Source organism: Macrosteles quadrilineatus, unplaced genomic scaffold, assembly GCF_028750875.1.
Source record: "Macrosteles quadrilineatus isolate MER2022 unplaced genomic scaffold, UCM_ALF_1.0 Scaffold_7__1_contigs__length_78375512, whole genome shotgun sequence".
NCBI classification, from domain to species: domain Eukaryota; kingdom Metazoa; phylum Arthropoda; class Insecta; order Hemiptera; family Cicadellidae; genus Macrosteles; species Macrosteles quadrilineatus.
This window is the reverse complement of record NW_026542600.1, coordinates 25,301,653-25,323,001: the sequence shown is the minus strand read 5'-3', so window position 1 is coordinate 25,323,001 and position 21,349 is coordinate 25,301,653. Positions and strand designations below refer to the sequence as shown.

At 35.2% G+C, this 21,349-nt stretch overlaps 1 protein-coding gene across 9 annotated transcripts in view; it reads left to right on the top strand.

Moving 5' to 3' along the window:
• Positions 1 to 21,349, top strand: part of LOC128999132 (uncharacterized) — a 163,669-nt gene that overhangs the window by 72,534 nt on the left and 69,786 nt on the right. For all 9 annotated transcript variants that reach the window (XM_054425499.1, XM_054425503.1, XM_054425502.1 and 6 more), the window contains 8 exons: positions 192 to 375; positions 1,620 to 1,913; positions 2,681 to 2,737; positions 5,315 to 5,367; positions 7,127 to 7,256; positions 8,229 to 8,405; positions 9,600 to 9,900; positions 16,884 to 17,259. In XM_054425499.1, coding sequence (XP_054281474.1) covers positions 192 to 375; positions 1,620 to 1,913; positions 2,681 to 2,737; positions 5,315 to 5,367; positions 7,127 to 7,256; positions 8,229 to 8,405; positions 9,600 to 9,900; positions 16,884 to 17,259 — 1,572 coding nt within the window. The remainder of the gene's footprint in view (positions 1 to 191; positions 376 to 1,619; positions 1,914 to 2,680; positions 2,738 to 5,314; positions 5,368 to 7,126; positions 7,257 to 8,228; positions 8,406 to 9,599; positions 9,901 to 16,883; positions 17,260 to 21,349) is intronic.

Here is a 21,349-nt window from a genome sequence, read left to right as displayed (position 1 = left end):
TGATCCTCTACAAATCCTCATTGTTAAAAGCTGTGTATCATCTAATTCACAAAGATTAGCAACATATGTAACATTCATGGTTTTCTAGCTTTTTCCTGGTCGTTGTGCTGTTTCATTACTTTAACCGTCATCCTTATAGTAATAAATTGTAAAATTTTTATTTGTAAGACTTACGTTAATTCCATTTTTAGGGGAGAGCAATACCGAGACCGTGAAAGAGAAAGAGAGCGAGAACGTGAGAGGGATCGTGATTGTGTTGTTGTTCCTTCTACTCAAACCAGCACCATGCAAGATCTGGGCCCTTCAGTGAAGAAGATTCGTCTAGGTGAACCGAAACCCGAGCTCCAACAACAGCTCAGGATAGAGACCAGACAGGTACTTATATTATCTCTGTGTAAATTATTCGGGAGTAGTTGACATGACGTTTGTCAAGTGTGCATTTATTGATATTCACATAATCCAAACATAGACCATGTGTAGAAATCTATCTTAAGCCCGGTTTACACGACCCAATCTCGTGTAAGGATCTTGGGACCCTAAGTCAGGCCCGATCGAAGTCGGTCCTGAAATCCGATCATGTAAACCCGTGCTCCTGATCACGATTTAGCTGGTGACCAGATAGGGAGGTCACGAGAGATTTCTATCGGATTTATGGACGAAAAGTGGGGTAACACACTTCAGCTGAGAACGGGACGTAAAAATCCAAAATTCTTCACTGTTTCCCGCATAACTACTTTTTTTTTATTTGTGGTCACCATATTGAGGAAATCAGTTAAAACCGTGAGTGTCATACGTGAGAAATTCAGGAGGGCTGCAACATAAATAATAATAATAATAACATAAATAATAATATTTACCTATCCTAATATGGATAAATACTACTACTAACTCAATACACCACCTGACAATACACTTCTTTTATACCAAAACACTAACCTTTGATGAAAATTACCAAAGATAATAATGTAGCCGCACTGAAGACCTTACTTTGATTCCGGCGAGCAGAACGCAAACAACTTGTTTTTACAGTTACAACTAATGTGTTACCTGGATCTCAATATTGAAAGGCACCAAAACATAGAAATAGAACGTTTTCTCAGCTTCAAATAAGTTTGACTCACGTCACGCTATGTCAATTATCAATATTTTTATTAGTGATTTAGAAACTGCCATTGAAACAGCACTTTGGGTAAAATGGTTAGTTGACAAAACAGCTGATTTCAAAAATGTATTTCTCAGACTTCCTAACGTTTACGAAAATAAAGAACAGCTCATGTTCTTTCCAATGTTACAAACCAGAAAATAAATGTCCAAGCTGTTAACGGCGGTTGGACATCTCGTCTGAAACCGCTGCTTAAACAAGGGAAAGCAGTTCTAGCATTAAAGATAAAATTTTTTTTCCTGAAATTAGTCATATAAATAGACCATAGAGGTAGCTGCTTACCAGCAGGAGGCAGGAGGCTGTTGTTGATGTTATCAACAACAGCCCGTTCATCAGTCATAACCCGCATTTCATAAACAAGACAACGAATATGTCCAAAGACCACAAATGTAATAGAATAGACTATCTTGATTGATAATTTGTATTAATGATGCAATCTGTTGTTTTGTCTGTACAGGAACCTGCCCCAGCATACAATCCGCAGGTAGAAGCGATTTCACCCACAGGACCATCTGATAATGTCGTTGAAGACGCTAACTTTCGCTCCACCAAGGACGATCTCCTGCAGCAGATTAGCAAAGTCGACCGTGAGATCAGTAAGACGGAGTCTGCCATCCTCAAACTGAAGAAGAAGGAGCAGGAGTTGGCTGAGGCGGCCTGTCAGCCTGATGAGAAGAAGGACGAGGAGGAAGATCGGTCTCAGCAGCCAAAGCATCAGTCCTTGGCTCAGAAAATCTACGCAGAAAATCGGGTATGTGAACAGAAAAATATGATTAAAAGGAATGAAAAATTCTGTCAGAAGTTTGCCAGAACCTACTTTTCTTTTGTTTAGGATTATTAAAGCTTTTATAGGGATCAGCTAGCTTACCTGGTAAATATAGTTCAGATTAGCTTTGGTAACACACACCCAAACACAAAACAGTAAAACTTAATATTTCGTCCTTGTTAAGGAAAGAAGGGAGAAGAAAGAAGACTGAGTTAAGGTACTTTTGTTTATTCATTTTATTTTGTGTGTTTTACACCATTGGTGTTTTTTAAGTTTTCTATAAGGTAGTGGTCAAGACCCTGATATTTTTACCATCCAAAGCCGACCTTTAGTCAGATAGCATCATTTCATAAAAAATGAGACATCTGGTCGAGAATTGAGATCTTTTTTGGGATTTAAAAGCAACCTATACATTTGAAGGCAAGCACTGCAACCACTTGCCTAACCATAGTTTAAAAAGATGAATATATGTTATATTTTACTATACCTAATTGTTACAGAGGTTCATTATAAGGTGAATAATCTCAATATGTTCCTTACCAACCCCCACACTCCCCTGTATCTGAGGCCTTAGAATAGTTGGTACCTATGTGTTAATGTTTGGAATACATGTTATTTATGTAGTACATAATTTGGGATTGTAAAAATAGCAGTGAAAAATTAAAATAAGAAACCACAACTTGCATAAAAAGAGATATTAAAGCATGATAATTAAGTGCTGTTATTAACAATTATTTATTTTTGTTTTTCAGAGAAAAGCCCAGAAAGCTCATCTGGAAATGGAGAAATTAGGCCCAAAAGTGGATTTGGTATGTAGTGTTTCAATCTAATAAATTACCACCAAGGCCGTTTGTGCGTGTGCCTATAGCTTCTTAGTTCGTGTTTTTGCCACATCAAGGCTCCTCGCCCCTTACTGGCGCTAAAGTGGTTTAAATACTTGTAATGTTGATAATCCTAATGGTTGCGTTACAACTAGTTGAGTCATCTTCAGGTTTTTCAAGGACATTGTCGCTTCTTCTGAAGGTCCTCAAAGTTCGTAAATATTTACAAAACAAAGATCTAATTTAAAACACACAACACACGTGATTTGCCCTAGCTTTAACGATGCGACCTGTGGGAGATTACGTTTAGATTGCCGGGTACTGGCGTTATTTGCATGTAAATAGAAGAGTTGTCTTATGCAGATCTGTAGCTGTGACATGTGATTTTCCTGGCACACTTTGCTCGTGTGTCAGGAAAATCTTTTAAATTATTGTGTCATCTGCCATATTGTTGTGAAAATGTTCATTTCGGAAAGAATTTTTCTTTTGGTGAGTACCCAGAATTACACTCCCTAACCCATTTTCTTACTTAACCCTTACACATTACATACATCAGGGCCATAACCTTCAGTCATTTGACTCAATGAATATCGTCATTGGATATGTTTCTTTTGGTCAAAACCGTAGCACTGACCTTATCTTGTATGCGACGGGTTCATCAAACATAAACGTTACCTACAAAGCTGTAAATATCCCCATTCCAATGATGCTAGTAAACGGCAAGCAGCCTCGTTGCGGTGAACACACAAACTACGAAGCTATACACAAACACGGCTCTTAAAACTTCTTGTATTTCAATGATGATACACATTTTATTATACCCTAAGGATAAATGTGTTATTCTTTGGAAGCCTTCTTTAAATATTCCTATTTGCTTTTATCATATATCTGGATTCTTATGAAAATAACATCTGTACAAATTTAACTGATTGTATATTTTATTTTTGTTTTGGCAATATTAAAAGAAAAATATTGTTTTGTAAAAAGGGTAACTAATGGTATATGTAGTAATAAAAATCAAAAGTTTAAAGTAAAAAAAATCTGTTCCACTGTATATGTCACAATATTAGTAGTATATTGTTTGACCTTGTACTGTGTCTTTAAGCTCCCAGTCTTGAATTTTCTTTTACAATCTAGCTCAACTCTATCTCTTAAAAATAAATCATAATAACCCTCCAGGGTTCTAAGTTACAGACAATTTAAGGTCGGTATGGTACTTTTTTACCTTGGTTCTCGGTACGGTACACGGCTGCCAGTATTTTTGCCTTTTCCTTCTCAGGATTGTATTCAAACTATTATTTTAAATTGGAATACGTTGACATTACTATGAAAATGGATGGTATATCCTAAATTGATGGTTTTCTAACTAAAATTATTAAAGTAATACACATTATTAAAACCTTTTACTCCTATGTAATAGGAATTTTATCCTATGCGTTTTGTCAGATAAAGGCTTTACCTATACCTATTTTACTAAGTCATAGCCATGATAAAGTAGTTTTAATAATATTTAAGATATGTTTGAAGCAACAATTTAACAAGATAATTTTACACAACTCGTAATTTTTTCCCATCAAACACAATAACTGGGTGTTTGATTTAAACCTTTAAAAGCTTTCAGTACAAAGACAGTTGTAGTTGCCAGCTATTCACATTCAACAGACGACAATGAAAGACAGGAGGTTATGGTATAGTATGATATAGTAAAGGCAAAGAGCAAAAACACCAACTTATATTAGCAAGTCTATAATGATATTAATTGCAAATGTTCCACAATTTCTTCAATAATACTGTTCCGGTTATAAACGCTATAAATAATATGTTAATAAAAGTATTGTAGCAAAACAATTTTATATCTGAACTTAATACACTGTTATTCCATGTAAAGAGAATTATAACAGATGGGATTATGACCAATGAGTCACTCCTTCCTGAGGAGTATGTTTAATCTATGAAGAAGGCTGTTAAGTGTAGTTCTAACCCCATCAGCTGACTTTGTCCATGCTTAGCAATCTGCGAACTGATTGTTTCCCTGTTTCTTATTATATTTATCAGTTGTCTTATAAAATTTGATGATGTTTTAATTCACATACAAACTAAAATAACATGAACAAGGAAATATAATGAAACAACAAACATAATAATACTGTGAATGTATTTAATATTAAATATTTCTTTGATAACCCATTTAAACAACTCTTGCTTACTTAACGACTGCTTGCCGTCTGCTCACATTATGTGACAACTACATTAATCCATTGTGCGATCTGGCTTGTCTAATTAGTTTTATGGCTTGACTTGAGAAAAACTATTTTTTGGCTACGATAGTGAATTGAATTAATTAATTTACTATAGGCTTTACCAAACCGAATTTGTACTGAGAAAAATGCTGTACCGAACCGATGGCGCTTATTAGGCCAGATACCGACTTTTTCGGTGCACCCCTATAATCCTCATTGCTTTTATTTCAAATTTATCCTTTATGTTGTTTTTATAATGTGTTATAACCATGAAATTTATGAAAATAAGAGAATAATATCTAATAAAATTTGTTTTTTTTTTCAGCCACTCTATAATCAACCCTCAGATACGGCTGTGTACCATGAAAATAAGAGAAGGTAAATGTCTTGTCTGTTCATATTGATGTGGAATTCAGCTCAGTAGTGTATATGTCCAGTCCATCAAACACCACTGTCATAACTCTACATTTAACATATTTCTTATATTTAAGACTGCCATAACAAGTTGTTATCACAGTTGTTGTGTTTGCAAACTGGCTTTAAAAAACTCAGGAGTTACTTGCAAGCCAAAAGGCAGTCTTGAATACTAAAAGTTGCCTATATGCAAACTAAGCAGTACAAACTGTACAACATCCGGAGTGAAAAAACCATGATTTTATTTTAAAATTAATACCAGGATTGTGGGTGACGATGATGGTGTCCCTGTGATTACAGGAAATGTTTACAATGTTCTTGTGATCGCGGGAGATGGTAACGATTTGGCCCCGATCGCGAGGAGGTTCCACATAAACAAAAGGTGCTCGGTTTAATTTGGCCTAAGGCTGCAAGGACTCTACATAGGGCACTGAGTTTCAGGCAGTTAACAGGAACTCAGCTTGCTTTTTGCCTCAGCTAATTAACCTTCAGCTACTTACACGTTCTAGATATGCAAGACACCAATAACCGTCTTGATTGATTATGCTAAAACAGGAGCGCTGCTGAATTGATTTTTGGCAGCATTTAAAACAAGCACATCAACAATGTAGATAGTTAACTCACCCTATACTCTTGTCTAAGCCTAGTCCAGTTCACGATATTTTTGGATTCGATGTTTCATCAGCCTTTCAATACAATAAACACTAAATTTCACTTTTTATTAAAACTAACATTCAGATTGTCATTAAAAAACTAATACAATTCAGTGTTACGGAAAAACATCGATATTTCGACAGTTGGCCAAAAAACATCGATGTTCGATGAAAACATCGATATTGATGTAAAATATCTAACATCGATAGAAAAAACATCAATGTTTCAAAAACATCAACTATTGATGCTTATCCCTAGTACACAACATTTCTCTTGGTTGTATTTTTTTTTAAAGTTCAGATATCACTGAATATTTTTCTTGAGTGTAAAATGTTTGATATGATAGGTTATGTACCTTTTTGTCCGTCCTCAGTCTTTAATTTAGTCAAGTCACTCATAGGCCTATCTGAATCTAATAAAAATTTTACTTAAAACTTTTTTGCCTTCAAGACTGATGTATGAATAATATGATAGTTTACGTATCATTTTGTCAATCTTTGTTTAGTCAATCAAGAGTGATTAGTTTCGGGTCAGTGACCTATTTTCAAACCCACATCAAATTGGATGGTCCAGGAATCCGACGAAAGTCTTCGTTATAACATATAGAAACACGTTCTTGACAGAAATTGTGAACTTTATGTATCGACGTGTGTCTATGTGTTGCAACGAATCCTTCCATTGGAAGCCTAATGGCGTGATTATTACTTCATTCTTTTTTAAGCCTCACTGGCTTTCAAGATCAACAAAATCAATTTTTAAAAGAGTTACGACCACATTGTCACTAATAAGGATTGTCCGAGAACAAAGTTCATTATTTTAAGTAGTCTAATTACATCGTTTTCGTGCACTGAAAACAAACCTGTTAGTTTTGGCTTTCTCAGGAAACTTCTGGGCTTGTAATTATTTTGTTTTATCTTAGTTAAATGAAATAAATAAATAAAGAGTTACTCTATAAGCAAGCGTCTTTGAAAATAAATTTAAAAATTTTAGCTCACATTTATTATTCTATTAATTTAATTCACCCATGTTATTGCAGTCCCTTGAATTATTAGTTATCATTAATTTTTAGGCACGCCGCATTCAGAAAGAGGCTGTTAGACCATCTGCGTACTACAAAAGAGGAGAAGGAAACTAGAGAGAAAAACCTCACTCAAACTTACTCAAGAATGATGCAAGAGTGGCATCGGAAGATCGAGAAAGTAAGTGATGATAGGCTTTTAGCAGCCTTTGGTATGGGATAGATTCTGGTTGTTTAGGTCATTTTATCTAGAATATTTGATATTATGTTATGATTCTGTTATTATAGTTAATGTTTAAAAAGTAGGGTGAAACATTTAGTAAACAGCCGTCAACAGACTTTACCTTTATACATTTTGATAATTGATTGTAGGCTGAATCTAGAGCTATTTGAAAATGTTAACGATTGAAAAGCCACTATTAGGCTATAAGAACACAATTTACCAATAATGAACTCAATGATCTGCTAACTAGAAAAATGTTGTGCTTTAAACATGTCCCCAATTTTCTAGTTACAGTAGGACATCTGATTTCCGGGTTCAATTTTAATGGTCCTAAATTGATTTTAATGGTTAATCCGACTTCTCGAAAGTCAATATTCCTCATGGCTTACAGGCGAGCAGTTTTTATTTTCTACTCTATTCTGTTTCAGTTACAGTTTCTATTTTATTCCGTTTACTCATCAATTGAGGTAGTAGGCCTAGCTTCTAAACAAGGGTTGATTATTTTCAGTGTGGTTAGTTATTACAGTAATCGTTTTGCCTAAAACTCCATCTTTATTTACCAATAATTTTTGTCATCTGTATCAATAGTATTTTATATACCTACGTACTACTTTTCTGGTAACTAAATTTTCTATTAACTTTACTAACATAATACAAAAAATAAAAAATAAAATCCCAAAAGATATATAAACTCTACTTTTGATTACATTTATTGATATACATTATTATTAGGTTATCGTTATAATATGTTGGTTTATCTGGCCAAATTGTTATCTGGGCAGAGTCCCGGTCTCATATTGGCCGGATCAACTGTTGTCTTCACACTCAACTAAATATACAATACAAAGGCTCTTATATACACTTATTTTCATTTATTATAATCCCATAACGACTATTGAGCCTTCAAAATTAATTTGAAACATTTCACAGATTGAAAACTCAGCAAAGAGAAAGGCGAAGGATGCCAAAAATCGGGAATTCTTTGAGAAGGTGTTCCCTGAGCTGAGGAAGCAGAGAGAAGATCGGGAGAGGTTCAATAGAGTCGGGAACAGGATAAAGAGCGAGGCTGACCTGGAGGAAATCATGGACGGGCTTCAGGAACAAGAGGTGATATTGATCAACTTGTGCAATTTGTACTCTGGTGTTGCCTTTTCCCCTTATTTCATATGACTAGTTTCCTAACCTTCAATGTAGGAATATTACTACTGACCCACAATAATTTGGACCCCTCCAGTAATCAGACTTGATTCCATGACAAAAAAAATGAAGATATAATATCATAATATGTAATTATTTCATATTTAAGTACAGAACAATCTTTAATATGAAAGTTTATATATTATATTAATTACCTTACCTCCTTGGCCACTTAAACCTATGAAGGTTTTTGGCCTCGTCAACAAGTTGTTTCTACTGCTGCCGGGCTGTTGCTGAGTCCAGGGAGGCACCCATTCGGTGTAGATTAATACATTATATTTATTACTGTAACTAATAACTAATTATAGTCCTAACGAAATATAATCCTATAGTAGATACAGTTTAGGTTTAATTATCTTTAACAGTCCCCAAGCAATGGCCGTTCAATGCCATTTTTTCATGGAGACCCTAATATTTAGTTTAGTTTTCGAGTAGTTCCAATGGCGTGGACATGTAGGGTATCGTTAGTTCTGTTCATATAGTGCGTATTCTAAACTGTGGATGTTAATGTTCAGTATATTAATGCGTATTGTCAAGTGTGCATTTGCTTTCCTGTAGTTTTAATGTGATTGATTACCTGTATATTTACAGTACGGTCCACGAGAGTGCAGTTGAGGGAGGAGCCTATTTACAATGTTACTTTGAAGGAGCCAATGAGGACCACGCACTGTTGCCAAATCTAATAATACCAACTGATTTGAAAATATTGTTTAGAATATTTAAATTAGTGTCGAAAATTAGTGAACGGGCGATGTTGTAACGTCGTGCTAGTCCTGTCTTGCTATTGGCTGCCGCTTACTGCAGACTCGTGGCCCCTAGTGTAGTGTGTTTTCTTCTTTTAGAAGTGAGTGACATATGTAGGCTCCTAATAGAATTAGGGGATGTCGGTTTAACCGTAAAAACCATTATCTGGATGGCCTCAGTCCCAAGGAGTCCAGATAAGAGAGCGTCTACTGTATCCCTCTATTATAAGATATAAATAATTTATCATGTGAATTCATTTAAACTGCATTTAAAATATTGTTTAACTAATTAATTATCATTTAAATTAAGAACATCATTAATATTTTTACTGAAAGTTTAATATTCTTTGTTTACTTTTAGATGGAGGACAAGAAGATGAAATCCTACGCTGTGGTCCCCCCTCTACTTTTTGATGCCCGTCAACGTCGCTACGGCTACATCGATAACAATGGAAAAATCGAAGACCTAGCCGCAGAGTATAAAGAACATCAATTGTCGAATGTATGGACAAAAGAAGAAAAAGAAATCTTCAAAGAAAAGTTCCTCCAACACCCTAAAAACTTTGGTGTGATCGCGTCGTACCTAGACCGCAAAAGTGCTTGTGATTGTGTCCAATATTATTACCACAGTAAAAAAGAAGAAAACTACAAACGCCTTTTGCGTAAGTAATTAGAGTGGATATTGTGCATGAATTAAAAAACTAGTATCAAATTTTGGTTTAATGTTAACGGTAGACTCTTAATTAAATTACCATTGAACATTTGCCTATCAACCCTAAATAGGAAAGAGGTTTAGGTTTTGTTAGAACCGAGCAAGAAGAAGGTTCAGGTTTGTTGAAACCAAGCTCTATTTTTTTAATGGAAAATGAAATAGTCCTTCAACGCAAATTTGTTGTTTGCTCTTTGGATTTACAAATAAAGTGGACACCTAGCCTTTTTCACTCAGATCACAATAGCTATGCAGGTTTCAAATTTTTTCTTATTTTCAAATGCAGCTGTGCATTGTTTTCTTTGTTATTTTATTTAATCATAATAAAAAAAATTTAAATCAACGTGGTCGCGAGGCCCCCTCCCCCCACAAGTAGTCACATTCGCATATGTTAGCTTTTTGCGCTGCCACCAATACTTACACAGTATTACCTTCTTACACAGCATACCATAAGGATAATTACATACCGTATATAAAAGTATATTTATATAGGCCTATAAATATTCCTATATATATTCAATTCCAGGATGGTTCAAAATTAAGACAAACAAATGGTTCATAATGTATTTAAAAAGAAACATTAAATTAATTAAAATAGGTATTCTTAAGGCCATCAGCCGACAGTCCATATTAAGGCTATCTTAGGTTGAGGCCATCTTAAGATATTTTTGGGCATCAGGGTGTACAAAAATTAATGTTAACAGACATTGAGAGGCTGTTACTAACATAAACCTTTAACGGTAACATTTTTAGCCTTTATTATCATTTACCAAGGTGGTACATAAAAGACTAGGCAGTGACGTTAACTGCAAAATGAAAATGTAGCACAGACCTTAGGCGAAGCCTAAAATTAATATATTTAGTTAATATCGCGTACAGATATTCCTACAGCACTTTATTGCAGATTTATATTTATATTAAACAGTAAAAACTTACAATAAGGGGAAATTAAAGTTCGTCACAATCTCACACCACTATTACGTGTACACCGTCACACTCTCAAGGCGGGGGGGGGACACACTTGTCATACACCCTTCCGATCCGACTCCGATCATACTGTGGTACGACTGTCGGAGAGGGGAATGTTACTTAACTTTGAACGCGGCTGTTTACACCTCTCCGACACGCGTCACGTCATACTCCGATCCTACTCCGATTTTGACTCCGATCATGCACCGACACTGCAGTCTATTCGTTTGTCGGATGCAGGACGGGTTGTTTCTTAAAAATCACCTTTATTCTTAAGGTTTAAGAATAAATATAAGGTTTAAGATAAATATATGCCGATGCTTGATGTGAAATCTGTGCGTGCATACCTTCAATTTGAGACCTCGATCATGAAAATCGGACGGGTAGAAGAGCCAAACGAACTCGAGAGAGAAAACCCAATGTGCTTAATATATAATTGGCACTTAAGTAAACAACCTAACTTTCTTTCCATGCAGAATGAACCCAAATTCTTCGTTTTCCACTTTCTTCCTCTTCATCTAGACAAACCGCCATCATGGCTGAATCCCGAAGTCTAAAGTTTTTGAACATGTTTACCACCTTCTGCACGTAGTTTACAACAGACCGGCGAGTGTTGATCGACCGGTGGAGGAAATCGGAGATGGGTCGGAATCGTGTATGACATGTGTGCTCACCCCCTCCGATCCCGCACCGATCCTTCTGGAATCCCGCAAATCGGATCGTAGTAGGATCGGAAGAGTGTATGACAAGTGTGTCCCCGCCTTTACTCTAACTATACCAATGTCACTAACCAACTGTCACTGTAACTTGTAACTACTGTCACTGTCACTAACTGACTAAATACAACCGACTAAACACTAGGCCTACCGCCAGTGTTTTGCTATTATCCCATCAATAGGGGAACACTGGCGGTAGTGATTTGCAAACCTGTGATTTAGTCACAGTGATTTTGAAATCACAATGTGACCTGTTAGCCCTGTTAGACCTTGGATTGTTTTGTACAGCCATAGGTCGTAACTGTGATTTTTGCTCAGTGACAGAAAATGTGATTTTACCGAAATGACTCGTGTGCCACCGTCGCCTACCTGCTTGCGCACTTTTACAAACTCACAGGTCGTTGTCTAGGACCTCAGATTCAGAGAACCTGCAACCTGTCTTTACTTAGGCCTAACTGTGATTGTGATTCAGCCATCTTGAGTCACCCTCTAGCATTCTGCTATTTTTGTGTCTGACCAGTCAATTAGGTTGTGTTTACGTTCTAATTGAGTGACTATTGTGAGTTTGTTTGGTATGATAGAAACATTTTAATTGTGTAATAAAACATAAATTTTTAAGAACAATGGTTTTTTTAATTCTTGACAATTTTTGTTTACAAAAACAATACTGTACAGAGAAAAATGTTAAGAACTGTTGAAATAACCAATCAAAAGAATGATAGTTGAAACTTAATGACTTTAGTAAGCCTAAACTCAGAATTGACCTTCTAAGTAATGATATGTTACGCTAGAAGTAGAGCAGAATAGAAGCCAATAGGAAAATCACAATCACAGTTACTTCTCAGTTGCAATCACAGTTTGACCTGTGACTGTAAAATCACTGTTAGCCCCCCCCCCTTAAATCCGCCCCTGATGTTACTATTGTACATAATTTTTGTTGCAATTGCAGATGTTTTTAGGATATAAAGTTTGGAAACTTTCAGTAAGGCTATAAAAACTAAAAAACGTTCAGTAAACAGATTAATCAAATTATCCGTTTCCTTGGAATTACATTATCAAAGTAATTTATGTCATAATTTATAACCGTTAATAACAATTTCGCCTATTTTTATTGGATTCCTATAGGCCCAGATAACTAAAAGATGAATAATTACTCCCATGGAAGGTACAAAAATGTACCCTTTTCAATGTCATTTGAATATATGACATACTAGCAGAATAACCGTTCTTCGTACAAGTTGGCATATGAGTGTAAAATGCTTATTGCAGTTATACTTGTGCTTTGGGTTTGCAATGGGAGAGGACACGGTTTAAGAAAATTTGGTTATTTTAATTTACGGTGTGGGTGTACTATAGTATAGCACATATACCATAGCCATAATGTTCTACTACTGCACCTAAGCAATAGAAAAAAGTAAAGTTCTCACAGCTTTTTGTTGCTGTTTGGTTCAAATTAGCTGTTGTCATAAATGAAAAAAATAAATAAATAATAGTGCTGCACCCTGTTGGTAAACCTTAACTTTTTATTTGAATGCTATTGAATATCATAGAACCCACTTAGTTGAAAGAGCTGAGAAAATTCTTGAATTCCTATAAATATGAATATAGTAGACTCCCTCTTATCCAAACACCTTTTAACCAGACATAACCGGACTACACATGGCGGAAACTACATCTCTTTAACCGGACAATTTTTATCAGCACATTGGTTTAACATGACTAGATCGGCAGGAAATGGGCCGTACTGAAAAGACTGTTCTCGTGGGAATTATTTGAGACCAGTGATCACAAGTCTAAGTAAGATACTCTCCTAAATTTAAGTCAAATACTGTATACAGTATGTATTTTAACGATCCGTTTTAGCAAGTTTTTGGGGAACGTCGTTTTAACCAGAAAACCCGTTATCCGGACTGGCCTCGGTCCCGAGGAGTCTGCATAAGAGGGAGTCAACAGTACTCATAAGGTTAACATGGGAAACTCTGGAGCCACTGGGGCAGAGCCCAAAAGAGTTTTTCAGATAAGAATAAGTTAGTAGGCCTATTTATAATTACAGCATCTCTATCCTTTTTCAACGTATATAATTCTAATTTGTGTTGCACATATTTAAATCTATATTCAATCTGACTAACTAAGCAGGTTTGATGAGATGTACCCCCTCCCCATGCAGTAGAGTCATTCCACTTCAAATCACCCAAAAAATTTAGGTTATGAAACCCACCATCTCAGAATTTGATGATACTTTGTGAAAATGTTCATTCCTACGCCCTAAGTAAAAATACAAAAAATTACAAAGATACTGCTGATACTTTTTTTTGTATGAATTTTTTTCCGATACTTCGTTTTGACCATTTCGGGCCTCGGAATCGACAACCAAATGTAGCCTGGATGACCAAAAAATTTAATTATTCGCAAACCGTTTAAGATAACACTTTCAAATTTTTATGACAAGTTTCCTATGTCTTGAACATAAAAATAACTGTGTATAGGTCACTCTAGAGTATAATACAAATTTATAAAAATTACTATATATTTAAATTTAATTTTTTCAAATTTGACCGACGTGGATTGTGAAAAACGGCTATAACTTTTTTCTCCAACCAGCTAGAACAATTATTGTTTTTGCAGAATTTTCCTTAAGCTATGACCTGTTTGAAAATATAAAGATGTTAGTGGTTTTTCTATGTACAGATATTGTAAAAAAATAATTTTATTAAAATATTAATTAACGCTAAAAATTGAGTAACATATATCTTGTATCTTAAAAAAAAAAAATACTTACAAGAGTTTTTAGTTATGAAAGCTTAATTTACCTAAGTCCTGTAGTTCATTGACAATATTAAATTACATTTTTGAAGATTATTTGATATTTCCTTAAACAAATTTAAAGCTAAAAGCTAAAAGCTTTTGAGCGGTATACTACCTTGAAATGGTTGTAACAAAATAGTTGAATGTTACTTTATTATTGGCTAATTTACAGCTTGAGTAAATTTTATGACATGAGAGATAACACACATGACATAGTTATTTTAAAGTTTTTTCCTGTTTTTATATTGCCCGGCACATCCATCCGTAAAATAGTGCACCTTTGTGACTGATGGAAAACTGTATATCAGCCATTTCATCAATTTTCTTTGTATTGGACGGCACTAACAAAAGAGACATCACGATACAAGTTGTCACTAATAAAACAGTGATTTTAAACCTTTAGTTACAAACTTCAAAACTCAAACTTCAAAATTTGGTTATAACTTCAAAGTTCTGCCAAATTATCAAAATAACTATGCATGTATGTAATCTCTCATGTCATAAAATTTACTCAAATTGTTGTCCTTCCTGACTAGTATGCCATTGGTTCAGGTTTGATTCAGCCAGCTCTAAATCCTTAGTTGTAAAGTAATAGGTAACATAGACTAAGGAATTATTTTTATCCTCCTTAGTGGATTACTATGGTAGGTAATAAGTTCTAACCTGTAAAACTTGTTTGTGGAACACCAACTGAACATACAATATTACAAAGGGGATAAAACAGGAATTTTCTCTTTTTGGCCAGTAAAATTATTTACTAGGACCATATGGGTGCATGAATAGCCTACTAGTTCACAGTGTCTTCATCTTCATCTGAAGTATTCCTCACAAGAGCAAGGTACCAAAGGCAAAATCCCAAGCTAAATCTATAAAACGTCTCAAAGAAAACCTTTCTCCTAATTATGCAGTAATACTGATGGACTTTTTTATGATTCAAAATAAAATTCAGAGCTATCACTGGTCAAGAGGCGGTTGTACACTTCATCCCGTATGTGTTTATTTGGTGAGTGAGAGGGAACAAAAGGTTTCAAATTGCTGTTTTATTAGTGATGACTTGGATCGTGATGTCTCTTTTGTTAATGTCGTCCAAAGAAAACTGATGAAATGGCTGAAAGACAGTTTACCATCAGTCACAAAGGTGCACATTGTACTGATAGATGTGCCGGGCAATATAAAAACAGGAAAAACTTTAAAAATATTTTTGAGCATGAAAATGTTTTTGGGATTTATGCTAAGCACTCCTTTTATGCCACAAGCTGTGGTAAGTCAACCTGAGATGGTCTTGGTGGTACCATAAAACGCACACATCAAAAAGCAAGCCTTCATTGAGCTGTAAAGGCAAATCAGCTTTACAACCATGGATTTAGAGCTGGCCGAATCAAATCTGAACAAATGGCTACTAGTCAGGAAGGACTTCAAAATTCTCCCAAATCAAAATAACTATGTCACGTGTGTAATCTCTTATGTCATAAAATTTACTCAAGTTGTAAATTAGCCAATAATAAGGGAACATCGAACTATTTTGTTACAACGATTTCAAGGTAGTATACCGCTCAAAAGCTTTTAGCTTTAAATTTGTTTAAGGAAATATCAAATAATCTTCAAAAATGTAATTTAATATTGTCAAAGAACTACAGGACTTAGGTAAATTAAGCTTTCATAACTGCAAACTCTTGTAGGCTAAGTATTTTTTTTTTTTTTAAGATACAAGATATATGTTACTCAATTTTTAGCGTTAATTAATATTTTAATAAAAATATTTTTTTACTATATCTGTACATAGAAAAACCACTAACATCTTTATATTTTCAAACAGGTCATAGCTTAAGGAAAATTCTGCAAAAACAATAATTGTTCTAGCTGGTTGGAGAAAAAATTTATAGCCGTTTTTCACAATCCATGTCGGTCAAATTTGAAAAAATAAATTTAAATATATAATAATTTTAATAAATTTGTATTATACTCTAGAGTGACCTATACACAGTTATTTTTATGTTCAAGACATAGGAAACTTGTCATAAAAATTTGAAAGTGTTATCTTAAATGGTTTGCGAATAATTAAATTTTTTGGTCACCCAGGCTACATTTGGTTGTCGATTCCGAGGCCTGAAATGGTCAAAACAGTATATCGGAAAAAAATTCATATAAAAAAAAGTATCAGCAGTATCTTCAAAATATTTGGTATTTTTACTTAGGGCATAGGAATGAATGTTTTCACAAAGTTTCATCAAATTCTGAAATGGTGGGTTTCAAGACCCGGGTGATTTGACGTGGAATGACTCAGTAGTATTGTGATGTACATCTTCTGTTTTGTCTTGTTTATTAATTTTGTTCATATTTTATTGCACCTTTACATGCAACTAAAATTCAGTTAACTAAAATCAATTAGCATTTTATCTTTAGCAGTATTTAAAAGGCTGGATCTATATAGCAGTTAATGTTGCAGGAAAATCTCGGCAGCGAACAAGGTCGAGCCGCAATCCCCACGGGAAAGTGAACAACGCGAGTGGAGCAGGAGCTAGCACGAGTGGAGCACCTAACGATCCAATGGACTCCATCCTGAGCAGCGCTACCGGCGTGACCACTCGGCTGCAGCGAGAACAGTTGCAAAAGCAAGAACATCCGCCTGCCCCTCTGCCCCCTCCTGCCCCCAGTGAGACTCCGTCCATAACTCCCAACCCCATCTGTGATACTGTAGAGACTAAGGACAATAATCCGTCACCGACACCGCCACTGTTAACTGTCGCTGTCACTCCCCCATTAACAATATCCCTCAACAAAACATGTGCATCAGCCCCGCCCGAACTGACGACAGCTGCAAGGTTAGTACAGATCAGTACCAGTTAGTACTAATTGTGTTTGTTATTGGTAGCTGACTCACAGTATACGAGCTAATAAGCTGACCACTTTTCCCATATTGCATGTAGGCCTACACAGCTCCCGTAGCAATAGTTAATCTAAACATTGTAGTCATGTTGATGTCCGATGACATTATCAAAACCTCTCCATGTCCCCAAAAAAGTGTTGTCTTTTACATTTAGCCAACTGATCTCTGGAATTATTATTTTTTAAATATAATATTTCTGTGGCCTTGTGCCATAAGTCAGAAAGAAATACATACAGTTAAAACGTTAGATTCCATATATCATCAAGCTAACAGTAACAAACAGCAATGATTAGTGAAGATGATATAAATGTAATTATAGCCTAAGTGTAAAAACAGATTCAAAAACAAAACAACAAAAATTCTACCTTGGCTGAATTTGTCTTTCTTTTGTTTAATTAGATTTGCTCATTTAAATAACAATGCTCATTCCCTGGACGATTTGGGTTTTGCTTCGTACATTGAGAGAGTATAGCAACATAACAACAATAAAATGCTTTAATGGTTTTTATATAACGTATAACTAACACAATTTAAAAAGTCTTAAACTTTTAAACACGTGTAAGATAAACGGTGAAAAGCATTGTGACTGGATCTCTTTGTATATTGTAATGATTTTGGTGTAATTGGAGTTTTTTCCCTGCAATTCATTAAAGTAAACGTAAAGTAAACCCTAAGAACTCTTTCTAAATCGTACAGTTTATGAAATAAGGTTCATCCTGAAATAGTAAGTGAAAATTACTTTGATTTTTTTAAGCAGTTTTTGCTGGCGTTGCTTACTTTCAGTGGTTGGTCAAACGAAAGATGGTACAGGAGTCTCATTCAGCCTCAAACTGTTTTAAAAACTACTATCCAACATTTGTTGTACTTTTTGTTTAATATTTATTGAAAATAGAGAATATTGATTCAGTTTAACCTAGAAAATATTGAAGTGTTGAAGTAAAAGGCTCAAGTTACCAACATTTCATTGAATTTCATAATCTTGCTTCTAAAACATTTTTCCTACCACTGCATGGAAATGATCACATTGCCCTACCTGTAAACATTATGCACAATAGCACATTGCCGCTCTATAGCAGGAATGGATCATTCCTGCTCACTAATCAGCTGGTTTCACAGTTGTCGTTTCTACACCGACCACAGCTGCGGATCCGGTACATTAGTTAACAACCAGTAAGCAAATAACATAACCTTAAAATACCATCGTCGCAGCAAACCTGCAGACTAAGTGAATTTCCATTTGCCTGAATTGATTTTAAATTAAATCTATTTAAATAACATTAGGTTTAACAAGTATCTTGGTTTGCTGCTACAGGGAGGCTAATAAATTGTGGTTTTAGTAAAATATTAGTAGCTTACTATAAAGTAAATACATTTTCCAAGTTTGATCAAAATATTTCCATAAACAAGCTAACTACAACATTTTACAATATTCTCCATAAGAATAACATGGGAATTTTAAATTTACAATTTTTTAAATTTTCTCTGTAACTAATAACCATACAAAAAAACTTTGGCATACTAAATTATTTGTTTTTTAAGCCCTTTAAAATGGTCTAGAGATAAATTAGGAAATTTTGTGTTTTGAGGGTCAAAAATGAGAAAAACCATTTTTTACCCCATAAAACCCCCTGTAAAACCCTGTTCCCATGGTCAGATCATACTGGTTCTCAAACTGATTCAAGTTTATCCTGCCTTACACCTTCAAACCATCAAAATCGGAGAAAAATTACTCAAGATTCACGGACGTAATGTATAAAATTTATATACATATATAAAAATTTGAACGAATAGTGTTTTTGGCCTCTAGGGACATAAAAATTAAAAAATGTATCGGTCCCGGCTCCAGGTCTTACCGTGCCACCTTTGGAAATATCTACTTCCCTATAGGGAAATTCGCTAAAACGCAAACACAATCTAAATGACTTTTTATTTACATATAAAAAGCTGTGTGCTAAAGTTAATTATGGTGGTAGGGAATATCTTGTGTGTATTACGAGCACAAACAAACATTGCCGCTCTCGAAATGTATGGCCCCACTCAACTGAAGCTTCATGCGGCCATCTTACAGTTCTTAAACGTTTTACAGTCTGTATTTTCATGGAGGTCTTGTACATTTTTGGTTAGCTTATTATACAAGGTGTTTTTAAATACAGAGGAGTCTGTTTTATGCAACCTATTTCTGGGTGCTTAAGAGATGTTTGGAACAAGTCTCGTATATGTGGTCCCCGTAAAAAAATCCCCACACACTAACTAGATCCACATTTGCCTTTGTATGAATTTAAAATATACAAACTATCAACAGAAAGTATTTTAAGGTTCTTAAAAGTAGGCATATAATCTTCATACTTCCCCATAGGGCCATATCTCTACGTCTTATAATACCATAACTCATGTGAAATTCAAAGAGGCTATAAAGCATGCCTGCCTTAGGTCAGGGACACTTGTCGGCAAAATCGGAGCCGGCAAAATTTGAAATACACAGGAAGGCATGGGAAAAGACACACTGCTCTGGTGCGGCGGGAATATGCCCTGGCGAAACTGTCGGATATTCTCTACTTCGCCGGACCGGCTGCTTTACTTTAATAATACTTTTCAATGAAATGGCGACTATACAAAATAGGTATTTTAAAACAAGTATGAATGGAGATGAGTGTAGGATGAGTGGTGCAATCTTGTAGTCTTGTTAGTGACTAAGGACGACATATTCCTTAGACACAGCTGTTAATTAATGGCCCATACAGCTAATGGCAACTAAGGGACTTGCAGTTTATAGTAGAATTCAAACCACATTTTTGCCTTGGTATATACGAATTGGTCTAATACAAAATAGGATAGCACTGTGGATAGTTGTAGTATTTACTCGTGTGGATGTTAATCCACACCAGGGAGTATCACATCCACAGTGCATGCCTATAAATATCCACAATTCGTGACCTCCTAGTAGCTGGATTACAGGATGACGCCACCCGTCCCAGTCATGCTCTGCAGGCCCGCAGGTAGCCGGCCATTGTACAAATGTAGAGCACACGTCCCGGCGAAACAGCCGGACCTGCCCCTGCCACTCCTCCACAAATAATTTATGTCATATAGGCTATAAATTATGAAGCTTTATTACCTTAATATTACTGATAGCATCTCTTGTGTATGGATATAGTTTCTCATATTAGTGTCTTGTCCCTGTATTATAACTCTTATCTTGAAGAAATGCTTGTCGAATATAGTCACGGACATACAGAACTAATAAAAAAAATGTTTTGGTTATTCCTGAGCTGAAAAAATAAAGTTTAAAATAAAATGCTCCATGAAGCTGCCTTTTTTCTAGAATGGGATGGACTCAAATACTGAAACCCCCAAATACTAACCCAAATACGGTGGTGGAGCAAACATAGCATAGCCTATTTCTTCAGGGTTGACAGTACCATTTCAAACACATGATTAATATTCCAAGTTTATTGCACTCTATTTATTATCGCCGGTTCCGGCAGGACCACCAGCCGGCGATTTTGCCAGCAAGTGTGTCACTGGCCTTATACCGCCCAAGTCCAGTGAACCACTGAGTTTGTTCAAAGCAAATACCCCACTGCTCAACTTTTTTTGAAGACCTATTAAATGGGGAAGCCAATTGAGTTTGGGATCCAGGTAGACACCAAAAGAACTAGTGTTGGAAAAGTGGCATCAACATGATCCATGTCTCTCAAACTAAAATTGCGATAGATGTTCTCTGCATTTACTTTCAATTCTTTTTTAGACAGCCAATTTTGAACAACTTTTTTTACAATTTTTTGATTCAGTCAATACCAGTCAGGATGTAAATTGTATTTGTTAACATTTATTATAGTTGTGTCATCATCATATAGGAGGACAGTGGCAGGAACATTATTCTTTTCCGTTTATATTATAGTAGCTAAACTTATCCAGTAGGATAGTGTGAGAAACCTTGTCAAATGTTATACTCAGATTATAAAAAAGTAAATGAGGCTAAACATTTTTACTCAAAAGCATTCAAAATATAGTTTATTAGCTGA